Source organism: Carassius gibelio, chromosome A22 (genome assembly GCF_023724105.1).
Source record: "Carassius gibelio isolate Cgi1373 ecotype wild population from Czech Republic chromosome A22, carGib1.2-hapl.c, whole genome shotgun sequence".
In the NCBI taxonomy this organism is placed as follows: Eukaryota; Metazoa; Chordata; class Actinopteri; order Cypriniformes; family Cyprinidae; genus Carassius; species Carassius gibelio.
In genome coordinates this window covers 866,800-881,441 of record NC_068392.1, presented here as the reverse complement: position 1 = coordinate 881,441, position 14,642 = coordinate 866,800, and the positions used below count along the sequence as shown (strand labels likewise).

Sequence of the window (14,642 nt, the reverse complement as noted above, 5' to 3'; positions counted from 1 at the left end):
GCTGCACACACTCTCTCTCACACACACACACACACACACACACACACACACACACAATCTAACACACACTCTCTCTCTCTCTCTCTTTCTCTCTCTCTCTCACACACACACACACACACACTCTCTCTCTCACACACACACACACACACAGTGTCCCGCTGGTGTCAGCAGCTCTCTGATCCTCTCTTTGTGTGCGGGTCGATGCTCTTTTGTTTTGTTGGTCTGGTCTCTGGTTTCACTGAAGCCTCACATCTGCTCTGTGCTGCAGAAACACTTAGTTACGGTTGCTAACACACACACACTTTCCTGAGGAGCCGTCTGAACTGAGAATCAGCCGGAATCTGGTTATTCAGTTTTATCTGCGCTTTCCTTTAAATACATCATTATTCACACAATAATCAGAACCGAGACTAGTTTAGCAATTTATTTAAAATTGGTTTTATGTATTTATTTTTATTACTTGATTTCTAACTGAACTTTTGATTCATAAGAAAAAAACTATATATATATATATATATATATATATATATATATATATATATATATATATATATATAAACTTAGAATAATTTTATTATTTATTTATAATTTTATTTTCATATTTCATTTTTATTTTCATATATTATTTTTAATTTAAGTCATGGGTATTAATACATTTTGGAGCATGTGGATGTTCTGACTGATAATAATTTAACTTTTATGAGGATAATCTTTAATAAAATATTTGGGTTCAGCTGCTGTTATTCATATGTAAACATTTTTATCTGCCATTTATTTTAAATACATTAAAAAGTGGTAAAAAAAAAATCAGAACTGAGCTTCAGGATCAAAGCCTCAAAAAAAATTAATTAGTTAAGGCAAGAAATATAAATTGATCCAGCAATTGATGTAAAATTATTTTTATTACATTTTTTTTAATGAATAATATAAGTTTTTTTTAATAAGAAACAAATTTAATCACATTTTATTTTTTATACAGTAACGTTATTTAATAACCTGAAAACTGTTACATAATACTTTATTTACAATTATTTTCTTAGGTAAAAAAATATTTGTTAATTTATTTTTAATTTGTAATAAACATTATTTATTATTTCTAAATTGTAATGATAACCTCGATTCCTCTCATGTTTATCTGTGAATGAGGTTGACAGTTTTGAGAAATAAGAATAAACAAATTTCAGAAAAGAAAAAATACCAATCATTTATGCAAATTCACTGATGAGAGGTTGCTGTGATACGATTGGTGGGTTTTGTTTTGAGGGCGGGGCCCCGATCTGAGCCACTCAGAAGAAGGGACTCTTCCTTTTCTCTTATTGTTGACGTTCTGCTACATTAGCGTTTGTTGACGATGTTCTCGTTAGTCTTAATATCACCAATGTTCTGCACCCAACCAAATATTTGCATTGTGACCAAACCTTCGCCCTGTCACACACACACACACACACACACACACACACTGCTGTAAACGTGTACTTGATTTCACACATGATTCATTCACATGGACATGTTATTAAAATACTTTGTCAATTTTAAAGATAAAATATGTAAAAGTTAACAGCATAGACGAGGAACACTACTATGATATATACTGGCAACGTAAATAATATTTTAAGAAGTTTTCCACCTCATTTGTGCTGTTTTATTGTTCCACTGATTCAAAGACACATCAGGGCAGATAAACCAGGCACTTTGGCAAACAAACATGCATAAACTTGAACAGAATATGACACCAAACAGAAGAAAACCCCTCATTACTCCAGTTATCTCAAGCATGAAACTACAGACTCACAAATACTGTATGAAGATGTTAGATTTGCTGATCAACACCCGCTATGACACTGAACACCATTCTCACATCGTATGAAGCACACCGTTCTTAACATCCAGATGGCAGTAGATCGCACCATTTTAACACGTTTCTCAATTTGAGGATAACTTTTAGCTTGCTCTTAAAGGTCACAGTGTATTTTACCATGCTACTAACTGAAGCCGTTTAAACGCTTGTTATCTGCACGATTCAAGTGTCTTACCCTGAAACAGTGGTTTATAGCATCCTGAACTCTGAGCAGATAATGTCACGTTGTAAAGTCTTCACGTGTTCTTGGAGATTTCTGCAGTCTACCACCAGCATTCACCTTTAAAACTGATTAAATTCACAACTTAATCACGAGTCATCTTTGGATTTTTTCATTAGCCGACACCCTAAACATTTAAAAACCACAGACATCTCAAAGAATAACTAATCACTGGAAGCAGTGCAGCTGACCAAATAAAAGACACTTTCCCCAAACAAAGTATAATGTTTTGCATGTTGCAAATGCAACTCTGATTCCAGAATGAAATGCATGTCCTAAACGAAGGACGTCCTGTCCTCTAAACCATGCTCCAGAACATTCCTCGCTACCAAACACTTCCCTTTTCCATCTCTGACAGATTCTGAACATCACAGTCGCTGTGTGTTTCAGCTAGCGGTCGCTCCCAAGGCTTGTTTATATGTCTGAGTGACGTTTTCACAGTTAGAAATTGAGAAGACGCTATCGGACACTCCAGCGTGGTAGCAGGCCATGTCCCAGTGTCCCTGATACTGAGACTCTTCCCTCAAGTCCAGGAGATTGTCAGCGGACACGCTTCCTCTCATCCTGCGTCCAGCTGCTGGCCGCTCCACCGGGGCGACGGGAATCTCTCGGTCAGGAAGGTCAAGTCTGTCGAAGGACTCCGAGGAGAGGATGCTATCCTCGCTGACCGCGCCGCTCGGTCGGGATCTGTGGACCACTGTTGGAGAGGAAGGAGCGAGCTGGTCCAGCGATCCGAATTCCTCCAGGCCGCCGGAAAACTTGCTGTGGCGTTTGAGGATGCCCTTGCGGTGCGGCACCGGTGACGGCTTCCCAAGAGTCTGTCCGGAGCACACCGGAGAAGAGGAGTAATAGCCGGACTCTCCTTCCGAAGGCTTCTTCAGGATCCCTTTGGGAGGTGGAGGCAGGACCGGTGGAGCCAAAGTGTTCTGGCTCTTCTCCTCCAACGGTGTAGCCTGGGGGTCACCGGGCGCTCTCTGTTTAAGACTTCCCCGCTTCTTCAGAATCCCTTTAGACGGACGAGGAGCTTCCTGCATGGTCTGCGAGACGTTGTTTTCCTTGCGTGAGCGGCGTATGGAGCGCTGTCTCTGGACCGGTTCCCCACCCGTCCGCAGCAGGCAGCGCATCTTAGAGCCGCTCTCCAGAAGCGGGCGAGACGTGCGGCGGAGCCAGTCTGCGATACGAGTCGGGCCACCGGTGGGACACGCAGCGGACGCTTGTCCTGGCTCCTGATGCACAGCTGCAGATTCACTCGGAGCCAGCAGAGGGAGCTGATAGCCCCAGTTCAGCCACCAGTGACCCGCGATCTCCTCCAAAGTAGCTCTACGCTCGGGGTTCACCATCAGCATCCAGCGGATCAAACCACACGCATCTGTGGAGCAACAAGAAGGATTAGCATTGATGCTACACATGTATGGCCTACAACAGGGATGTCACGAGGAGGGCCACCTTCCAGTCGAGTTTAGCTCCATGTGTTCAGGTGTGGCAAGAGATATTCCCTGCAGGAAAGTGGCCCTCCGGGTGCAGGACTGGACATCCCTGTTCCACAACATCTCTGACTTCAAAGCTGCATGCTAACCGACTGGTTTGTGGCTTCTGGAAGTCATGCTTTTACGGTAAGAGCTAGCAATGTGAGGAACTGTCGGCAGTGCAAAGCGGGTGTGTCCACGGTTTTATGTAACTCTGCAAATGATTAGCGATGCAGTGTTTTGACTACTAATGGGAGCGCTAACAATGCACAGTTTCCCAACCCTGTTCCTGGAGGCACACCAAATGGACATCTCTTTAAACTCTGCCCAAATAAAACGCACCTGATTCATCTCATTAGCTATGTAGAGACTCCAAGACCTGAAATGGGTAAGAGGAGACACTGCTTGCCAAGAAGAGTTCATGTAGTAACATGCATGAAGAACCATGTGAGCAACAGCAAGGTCACCAGGTAAAGCTGCTAGCGGTGAGAACTTAGCCGTCCCAGAGGAACTCAAATTTATGACTTATCAACAGATCGAAACCACGTAATTCTGAATGTTATCTTCTAGGAATAGATAAGCTCCATCTATAAAACTGTTATATGGTATGCTTTAGAGAGCCAGGTCTGGACCTTCGACACACACACAGGAGAACAGTTTCATGTTTCGGTTTAAGTGTAGGGCAAACATGGATCGTCTAAGAGCCTCACCAGAAGGTTTGCTGGGTTTGCGGTAGTTTCCAGTGCTGATCTGCTGGACCAGGTTCTTGTGGTCGTGTCCGTCGAAAGGCATGGCTCCGTGGATGAGGGTGTAGAGCAGGACCCCCAGAGACCAGCTGTCCACCTCGGGTCCTCTGTACGGCCGGCCGTTCACGATCTCCGGAGACGCGTACAGAGGACTGCCACAGTACGTCTGCAGGAACCTGTCACCTTGGTACAAGTTTGACAACCCGAAGTCAGCGATCTGAAAAACACACCGTGGTTTCCATCAGTGCTTCTCATCTAGTTTATAGCTGAAAGTAGATTTCAGTAGATAGTTTCGATCGGGTGTTTGTTTTACAGCCTCTTTTGTAATAACCCAGAAGTATCAGAGATAACGTTTAAAGCACACTATGAAAGAGAAAACATCCTGGAGGGACACTATCCCGCAGAGTTTATCTCCGTTCCCGATGAAACCCAAAGCTAGTGGTTCCCAATCCTGGATCAGGTGTGTTTGATTCGGAAGTGTTTGGGGTTCTCCAGGATTGGGAACCGCTGCTCTTCAGGAACATGAGGAGCATCCTGACAAGTGTGTTTCTAAACTCTGCAGGACGACGCTCCTTTAGGAGCAGGTTTACCACATCCATTAATTACTAAAACAAACATTTGTTCTGCTGCTCTTTTATAAATAAACTAGTAAAACCTTCACAAATTAAATGAAGTCCGTCAACTCCCGACGTACTTTTATATTGCAGTTATCGTCCAGCAAGATGTTCTCCAACTTCAGGTCACGATGAACAATCCCGTTCTGTTGAAAAACAGAAGTATTTAGAAAAGTACACCTGTTGTATTTGGTGAAACAGATCTGATGACTTTGAGTGACACACAGTTGGGTTAATACTCTAGTTTTAGCGTCGTTTGCCAACCGAAACACTGCCGTCTTTTATTTTATAGAAGCAGTCAGGGTTTCCCCGTGGGTTATCGCTTTACTAAATGATCCAGCGATCAACGTTGTCTGGATTTGGGAGGGAACTCGACTTTTTAAATTTCAGTTTCATGTAACGCAGACTCAGAAATCCCCAGAGTTCAGTGTAATCACCTGCTGTTTTATCTCTAAATGAGGACACGGCGGGAGCTTTTGGGTGATTTGCTGGAATGCGAGTCATGCATGATTGTGTTTCTCAGCAGGAGGGAGAAGCTGTCGCGCTTCACCTCATTTAACATCGCGACACAAACACTGCAGCCACGCCTGCGTCTCACAAGTCTCACAAGTCTCCGTATTATCAGGCTAAACTCTGCACTGACCAGAGCCTGTCTGGTTGAGCACCATCCCGTGTGTGTGTGTGTGTGTGTGTGTGTGTGTGTGTGTGTGTGTGTGTGTGTGTGTGTGTGTGTGTGTGTGTGTGTGTTCCTCACACGCTCTCGATGTGTGTGTTGTGTGAAACCCGCTGCTCAGTCATGCGGAGGCTGATGTGTGTTATGCAATCCTGCGCTCTCAGTGAGACTTTGGCTAGTCTTTTAGACTCTGAGAAATGCTCACATGGCGTTGGACTAATATTTAGTCATGTTGACCTTTGACCTTTGACAGATACCTGTTAAGACGGACTGTTGGGTGAAACCCTAAAACTGCGGCTATGGCTTCTACTACAATAACGAGTAAAATACCGCAGAATACTAGCATGTTAGTATCATTAATATACAATTATAATTTTTTTTAAATTATTTTAAATGAGTAAATCAGAATTAGTGTTTTACATTTTGAATTGATTTAATTTTATGTTAATTATTTTTTTTTTTTACGTTTTCAAGTTCGTTTTATTGTAATTTATTTTCAAACTTAGTTTTATGGGTTTTAAACTGAACACAATCTGAAATGTTGCAAATAAACAACAGAAATTTTAATTTTATTTAATTTACCTCCGATATTAACAAATAGAAAATTAAAGACTTAAAAATAAAATAAAAGTTTTTATTTTATTTTATTTTCTAGATAAATGCGTCTGCCAAATGACTAAATAAATAAACTTTTTTTGCAATGTTATTAAATTTGATAATATCATTGAAATTTTTTATTATTGTTTATTTTTATATTTTCAATTTAATTCAGTTTACATTTGTAATTTTGTTGCTTTTATCATTAAGTTTGTCTATAGTTTTGTCATTTTAATTACAGTTATTATAGTATTTCAACTTAACAGGAGTATTTAGAAGTATTTATCGGAAATATTTATTAATATTAAAACTGAACAGAATTTTGAAATGTTGAAGTGTGTTACCCGGTGGCAGTAGTGAACCGCAGAGACGATCTGTCTGAAGAAGTGTCGGGCCTGACTCTCAGAGATGTGCTGATGCTCACAGATGTAGTCGTACAGATCTCCTTTACTGGCGTACTCCATCACGATCACCATCTTATCCTTGTTCTCGAACACTGAAACACACCAGTCATCAGTAACTGTAGGCAGCATTCAGAGAAAGACAGCTTTGTGGTTAACGAGGTTCATTGTGGTGCGCTGAAGCACACTAAAGCGGATTTTGGGGTTCGTCTCGATTGCGTAATGAGAACAAAGAGCTTTGCGTGCCGTGTGGATGTGTACCTTCGTGGATGCTGATGATGTGAGGATGAGCGAGAGACGACATGATCTCGATCTCACGCCGGATGTGGATCAGATCCTGCTCGTCTCGGATCTTCTCCTTACGGATCGACTTTACAGCCACCTGGAGAACCACACACACACACACACACACACACACACACGCACACACACACACACACACACGCGCACACACACACACGCACAAAGAAAGTGAAGACTAGTCAGAATATAGTAAAAGAAAATATATAAAATATTCAATCAATATCAGATTATAAAGTCAACTAGAGCACTGTTTACTTAAAAGCATTAAAATCCTCACAATATTTACAATGTAGGTTGATAGTTATATTATTTTTTATTAAATATGAAATAAACCTATTAATGTATTTAACTATTATTAACTGTGTTAATTGTATTAAAATAACAAACATTTAACAACATGTAACTACTCGTTACACAATTATTAAATATTTAAAATATTTAATGGTATATTTACAACGTAGGTTAATTTTAATATATTTATTAAATATGACAGTAATAATTTTGATATGTAACATTAAATGTTAATTATATTATAACTACTAATATTGATTGTCAAGGTAATGACTAAATATAAAATCACATTTAACATAAAAAATTAATTCCACTGATTACTACCCATTAAATGGTTATTCAATTTTAAACAATATTTAGAAATATTACATTCTTAATATAATTAAATAAAATCATTTGTTTATTATATTGATATACTATAATAATATATCACTTAAGATTAATTAATCTATAACATATCAAACTAAATTTTCTTATGAACTATCGCCCATCCCTAATTTAGAGATTTTGTTCTTGTTCATGTTTTGGATTTGGAGCATGGAACTGTAAATATTCTGGAGTAAATCATGCGTCAGACGGATCTTATGTAACCTTTTCATACTGAGAGTGACTGTGACACAATCAGACTGATATTTGATCATCAACAGACCGTGAGCTGTTTGTCTCTCGCCCTCTTTTGTGAGTGTGTGTGTGTGTGTGTGTGTCTGTGTCTGTGTGAGAGAGAGTGCGTGAGAGTGTGAGTGTGTGTGTGTGTGTGTGAGTGTGAGTGAGTATGTGTATTTGTTTGTAAGAGTGTGAGTGTGTAGAGAGTGAGTATGTCTGTTTGTGAGTGTAAGTGAGTATGTGTATTTGTGTGTGAGAGAGTGAGTGTGTAGAGAGTGAGTATGTGTATTTGTGTGTGAGAGAGTATGTGTATTTGTTTGTGAGAGAGTGAGTGTGTAGAGAGTGAGTATGTGTATTTGTGTGTGAGAGAGTGAGTATGTGTATTTGTTTGTGAGAGAGTGAGTGTGTAGAGAGTGAGTATGTGTATTTGTGTGTGAGAGAGTGAGTGTGTAGAGAGTGAGTATGTGTATTTGTGTGTGAGAGTGTGAGTGAGAGAGTGAGTGTGTAGAGAGTATGTCTGTTTGTGAGTGTGAGTGTGAGTGAGAGTGTATGTGTATTTGTGTGTGAGAGAGTGAGTGTGTAGAGAGTGAGTATGTCTGTTTGTGTGTGAGAGTGTGAGTGAGAGAGTGAGTATGTGTATTTGTGTGTGAGAGAGTGAGTGTGTAGAGAGTGAGTATGTGTATTTGTGTGTGAGAGTGTGAGTGAGAGAGTGAGTGTGTAGAGAGTATGTCTGTTTGTGAGTGTGAGTGTGAGTGAGAGTGTATGTGTATTTGTGTGTGAGAGAGTGAGTGTGTAGAGAGTGAGTATGTCTGTTTGTGTGTGAGAGTGTGAGTGAGAGAGTGAGTATGTGTATTTGTGTGTGAGAGAGTGAGTGTGTAGAGAGTGAGTATGTCTGTTTGTGTGTGAGAGTGTGAGTGAGAGAGAGTATGTGTATTTGTGTGTGAGAGAGTGAGTGTGTAGAGAGTGAGTATGTCTGTTTGTGTGTGAGAGTGTGAGTGAGAGTGAGTATGTGTATTTGTGTGTGAGAGAGTGAGTGTGTAGAGAGTGAGTATGTCTGTTTGTGTGTGAGAGTGTGAGTGAGAGAGTGAGTATGTGTATTTGTGTGTGAGAGAGTGAGTGTGTAGAGAGTGAGTATGTCTGTTTGTGTGTGAGAGTGTGAGTGAGAGAGTGAGTATGTGTATTTGTGTGTGAGAGAGTGAGTGTGTAGAGAGTGAGTATGTCTGTTTGTGTGTGAGAGTGTGAGTGAGAGAGTGAGTATGTGTATTTGTGTGTGAGTGTGTGTGAGTGAGAGAGTATGTGTATTTGTGTGTGAGTGTGAGTGAGAAAGTGAGTATGTGTATTTGTTTGTGAGTGTGTGTGAGTGAGAGAGTGAGTATGTGTATTTGTGTGTGAGTGAGAGAGTGAGTATGTGTATTTGTTTGTGAGCGTGTGTGATTGAGAGAGTGAGTATGTGTATTTGTGTGTGAGTGAGAGAGTGAGTATGTGTATTTGTGTGTGAGTGAGAGAGTGAGTATGTGTATTTGTGTGTGAGTGAGAGAGTGAGTATGTGTATTTGTGTGTGAGTGTGTGTGAGTGAGAGAGTGAGTATGTGTATTTGTGTGTGAGTGAGAGAGTGAGTATGTGTATTTGTTTGTGAGCGTGTGTGAGTGAGTGTGAGAGTATGTCTGTTTGTGAGTGTGTGTGAGAGAGTGTGAGCGTGAGAGTGTGAGTGAGTATGTCTGTTTGAGTGTGTGTGAGTGAGAGAGTGTGAGTATGTGAATTTGTTAGGGAGTGTGTGTGTGTGTGTGTGTGTGTGTGAGAGAGTGTGAGTGAGAGTGAGTATGTGTATTTGTGTGTGTGAGTGAGTGTGAGTATGTGTATTTGTGTGTGTGAGTGAGAGAGTGTGAGTATGTGTATTTGTGTGTGAGTGTGTGTGAGTGAGAGAGTGAGTATGTGTATTTGTGTGTGTGAGTGAGAGAGTGAGTATGTGTATTTGTGTGTGAGTGTGTGTGAGTGAGAGAGTGAGTATGTGTATTTGTGTGTGAGTGAGAGAGTGAGTATGTGTATTTGTTTGTGAGCGTGTGTGAGTGAGTGTGAGTATGTGTATTTGTGTGTGAGTGAGTGTGAGTGAGAGAGTGAGTATGTGTATTTGTGTGTGAGTGAGAGAGTGAGTATGTGTATTTGTGTGTGAGTGAGAGAGTGAGTGTGTATTTGTTTGTGAGCGTGTGTGAGTGAGTGTGAGTATGTGTATTTGTGTGTGAGAGTGTGAATGAGTAGAGAGTGAGCATGTCTGTGAGTGTGAGAGTGTGAGTGAGTATGTGTATTTGTTTGAGTGTGTGTGTGTGTGATTGAGTATGTGTATTTGTGTGTGAGGGTGTGAGTGTGAGAGTGTGAGTATGTATATTTGTGAGCGTGTGTGAGTGAGTGAGAGAGTATGTCTGTTTGTGAGTGTGTGTGAGAGAGTGTGAGCGTGAGAGTGTGAGTGAGTATGTCTGTTTGAGTGTGTGTGAGTGAGAGAGTGTGAGTATGTGAATTTGTTAGGGAGTGTGTGTGTGTGTGTGTGTGTGTGAGTGTGAGTGTGTGTATTTGTGTGTGTGAGTGAGAGAGTGTGAGTATGTGTATTTGTGTGTGTGAGTGAGCGTGTGAGAGTGTCTGTGTGTGTGTGTGTGTGTGTGAGCATGTGTAAGTGTGAATGTGTATTTGTGTGTGAGTGAGTGAGTGTGTGTGTCTGTGTGTGTGTGAAAGTGAGTGGTGTGTGTCTGTGTGTGTGTATGTGTAATTTTTGAGTGTGTGTGCACGCATGCAGGAATGTGTGTGTCGCTAGGCGTGCCTGACATACCAGCATGCAGACGTCCAGCAGTGTGTGTGTGTGTGTGTGTGTGTGTGTCTCCACAGGTCACCGGTGAGCAACAGATGGACAAACACGTCACACTCTCGTCTGCTTTGACACAGAAACATTTAGAAACACTGCATCTCCTTTAACAGTTAGTTTTACTCGTTTGTACTAATGTGTTTTCAGAGATGTAACCATTTCAAACGTTTGGGTGATTCTGAGCCGGGTATGGAGCACCATAAGGGTCAAAAAGACTTTTAGAAAAAAAGATTCAGCTGTTTGGAGTATGTTGATGAACATGAATATATGAGTATCTGAAGGTGAAAATTCAAGCAAGATTTTATTTTATTTTTGTAATTAATTCATTCATGTTGTTTTTTTAGAAATAAATAAGCTCAGTTTTTGAGCTATGGTGAGGTAAAAATTAGATTAATACTTGTAATTCTCAGATTATGTGTTCTGATAAATTCAATTAAAACGGGAAAAAATATATACTGTACATGTATCATTTCAAAGAATTTCTACATTTTCGAATTAAAAAATAATTTAAATATTTAATAAAAAATAATAAAAAAGGGGTAAATGTGGTAATAAGGTGTAAGTTAACATTCAAAACTTGACATTGCCTAATTAATCAGAAGCTGATGGTCAGATACAATATGGTTTTAGTTTTGACTAATAAAAGACCAATGTGAAAGCAGCACAGATTTGGACTGGTTCAACCCTTTAAAGTCCCTAAGATCTCGGTTTCAGCGGCACACATCTATGAATAGAGTTATCAGTCTGTTATCTGTGACTCACTCACTCTCTCTTTCCTCAGAAGAAGAAGAAGAAGTATTTCCTGCTGGACTGAACAAACTAAAGCCCCAGCTCTATTGTAGTGGAGGAAAGCCCCGAGCAAGGAACCGCTCCTGAAGGACACTAGTGCTTCCTGCTTCTCTGTGCGAGGTCAGACACTAGCAGCTGATTTAGAGTACAAACACTCTTACCATCTACAGCGTTACAGCACACAAATACCAACATCTTCATCAGTATCGCTGTCTGCTTTTGTGATTTACACATTAATTAATAAATGAATGGATTAATACACTTAAATATCCTTAAAATAAGACATTTAGTTGGTGAGAATAAAAGATTTGAATAATTATTTAGAGTAAAATATCATTTTTAAAAAAGAGGGTTAGGGTTAGAACCCTAACTTAACCCTAAAGAAATTATATTTAATATAATGTTTTAAATATATTAAAATTTCTGTTTAAATATAATTTCAGTAAAAACACTTCTCTAGTTTTAGACATCAATTTTAGTTTTATGTTTCCGAGTTAAGAAAAACAAGCTTAACTGCAGATGTCTACAGAAATATTAGTTTCATTGTCATATATTCTAGAAATACAGATTTTTAAAACAAGCTTGATTTAATAATAAATAGCACCTGGTTTTATGTCTTAGACTTATGCTTAAAAAAATATTTTATTTAACTTATCAAAATGGAGTGTGTTTTGTGCATCTGAGATAAGAAAACTAATTTTACAGCAGATAATATTATATATATATATATATATATATATATATATATATATATAAATCTCAACTAAAATACAAAATATTTACATGTCATAGTATGTTTGTGATTTAATTTAATATTTTTCAAAACATAACTACAATTTAGTTTTTTTTAAAGAGATATTATTACAGTGATAAGTTAAGGTTATGTGTGATAAATTGTCATGAAAATAGTTTTAAAATGCAAGAACAAATGTCTAAAAAATAACAATGTGATAAGATCCTAAAACAGAGATGATTGAGGAGTGTGTGTGAGTGACTGAGCCCAGGGCTGTTTAAAGCTCGTCCTCAGAACCTGTTCTGTTTCCTGACAGACACACACACACACACACTCATAATACAGCAGCACAAACACTGCTTCAAACCTGCAGGACAATTCAAAAACCGTCCACAAACTCCAGAAAAAATATTTTTAGATTTTATTCTAAATATTTTATTATTTTAAAATAAATGTGATTTGTATTTTTTTTTTTATTAGTTTAAAATAAATTAGATTTGTATTATTAATATTGAAATAATATTATTAGTATACATTTTTATATATATAAAGTGTAAGCGTGTGCCCGCTGTGATGATGTGAGCGCGCTCTCACCGGTGTCCCGGATCGGTCCGTGGCTTTCTTCACGCGCCCGTACGTGCCTGTCCCGAGCGTCTGCAGGAACTCGTACCGGTGTTTGAGGTTGTGTTTGTGATGGTGCCGCTTCACCGCCTGACGCTTGACGGACGCGACGCCCGGAGTCCCGTCACACTCCATGAGCGGCTACACGCGCGGAGGAAGAAGAGCAAGAAGAAGAGGTGCGTTCATGTGCGCGTGCAGGTGGCACTGTGCGGCGAGCGGCGCGTCCCCAGCGACTGCATGAGTCCAGTGTCGGTAAAATGATCCGAACTTCCCATCACTGCACAACAGACCGCAAGCGCGAGGGGCGGGGCTTACGATCAGCGACGCCCCGCCCCTCGCGCTTGCGGTCTGTTGTTGGGAAGTTCGGATCATTTTACCGACTCGGACCTTTGAGTCTCGTTCATCTAAATGACCGAATCTTTTTCGAGTCATTTGGTTAATTTGATCAAATATAATTAAAATGTTAAGTGTTACTTTGCTAAGGTCTACTAATACTAGCACGCAAACGTTGATCACACTACAAACAATACAAAACTATAATGATATAAGAAACAGAAAAGATTAATTAATTGTTTTATCTGGTTCTGTGATTAGTTCACCTCAGCTCTTATCTGACCAGTGTTCGGGTTTGAGCCGGAAACAGAACTGATTAGTTCATCTCTCATGAGTCTTTCGGGTTCGAGTCGTTCCTTCATCACGTGACAGACCCATAACCTGGCAACAAATCTGTGTATATTATTGGTATTATTATTATTATTATTATTTTGTCTTTATGATTTTAAGTATACTGCCTGTTGTTTGGCCTGTTGTTAATGTTTTAATGTTTATAATTAATAAATAATAACAATAATAATAATAAGACTGTATAAAAGGCTTTAACCTGTAGTTCGGTCTTTTGTTATGTGACATCATTGTATAGAGAAATTAATTTACACGCTTCGCTACAAACGGGTGCATATTATTATCATCATTATTATAATTATTATTTACTCTTACAGTTACTGCGTTTCTGGTCTCAAATTGTGTCTTTTTTTCTTCTTACAGATTATAAATGTGTGAATTTCTGTCATGATAGTTATTTTCTATACACTGAATGTTGTAACAAAGGTAATAAAGAGTATTTATTAATGAACTCACGTGATTATGGTGGGGTTAATTTCCTAGATTCTCTTCTTTGAAGAACACTTTCTAAATTAAAAAAGAGTCATTTAAAAAAATGTTAATTTATTTATTATTTTTTTGGTTGTTTTCCCAGTTTTTTTAACTCAGAAGATCTTATTTTAAGTTACAAAGAATTCTTTTGTAAATGTAATTTTCCAGAATCCTCCATTGTCATGAACACTATTCCTAAAGGAGCTGTTCTGCTTTTAAGGGACTCATTATATCATCCAGCACTTTATCTTTATCTTTAGACCCATCTGAAATCTCAGTAGGAAAACTGCTTTTCTCACATCCTTCATTACGTAACTATAAGATTAGATCGATATGTGGTGTCTTATTGGAGGAATGTGGTGATAATATTGATTGGAACAAGTATGGACTCTGTATTCAGAATATATAATAACTAACAAGGTTAGAGAAATCTTATTCAAATTATTAAACAGATTTCACCCAGCTAAAGTGTTTTTGAAAATGTTTAAATCAGACACGGGTACAAGCTGTTCCTTTAGTGGTGACCCTAATGAAACTGATATATATCTTTTGGGATTGTCCTCACACACAGCTATTTTGGATTGAATTCTCTAATGTTATCCATCACAGTGTGCTCCAGGGTTTCTCTCTGCTTCTTAAGAATGTACTGTTTGGCTTCTTTAATATTCAAAAAACTAAATTAATTAAAATTGTATTATTAATCTATTATGACAGGTGAACTAGA

At 38.9% G+C, this 14,642-nt stretch overlaps 1 protein-coding gene across 1 annotated transcript; it reads right to left on the bottom strand.

Moving 5' to 3' along the window:
* Positions 1 to 1,619: 1,619 nt before the first annotated feature.
* On the bottom strand, positions 1,620 to 13,037 carry LOC127942976 (NUAK family SNF1-like kinase 2). The gene is made up of 6 exons (XM_052539039.1): positions 12,740 to 13,037; positions 6,837 to 6,957; positions 6,519 to 6,670; positions 4,985 to 5,050; positions 4,255 to 4,507; positions 1,620 to 3,447 (listed from the first exon to the last, which is right to left on the bottom strand). Exons 1-6 carry the CDS (start codon positions 12,899 to 12,901, stop codon positions 2,465 to 2,467), a joined length of 1,737 nt encoding a protein of 578 aa, XP_052394999.1. The 5' UTR covers positions 12,902 to 13,037; the 3' UTR covers positions 1,620 to 2,464.
* Positions 13,038 to 14,642: the final 1,605 nt, after the last annotated feature.

Coding starts and splice junctions, on each gene's coding strand:
- LOC127942976 (XM_052539039.1), bottom strand. CDS start 12,901: ATGGAGTGTGACGGGACTCCGGGCGTCGCGTCCGTCAAGCGTCAGGCG. Junction 4,508..4,984: donor ACGATAACTGCAATATAAAA/GTACGTCGGGAG, acceptor TGTGTTTTTCAG/ATCGCTGACTTCGGGTTGTC. Junction 3,448..4,254: donor CAAACCCAGCAAACCTTCTG/GTGAGGCTCTTA, acceptor GTTGCTCCACAG/ATGCGTGTGGTTTGATCCGC.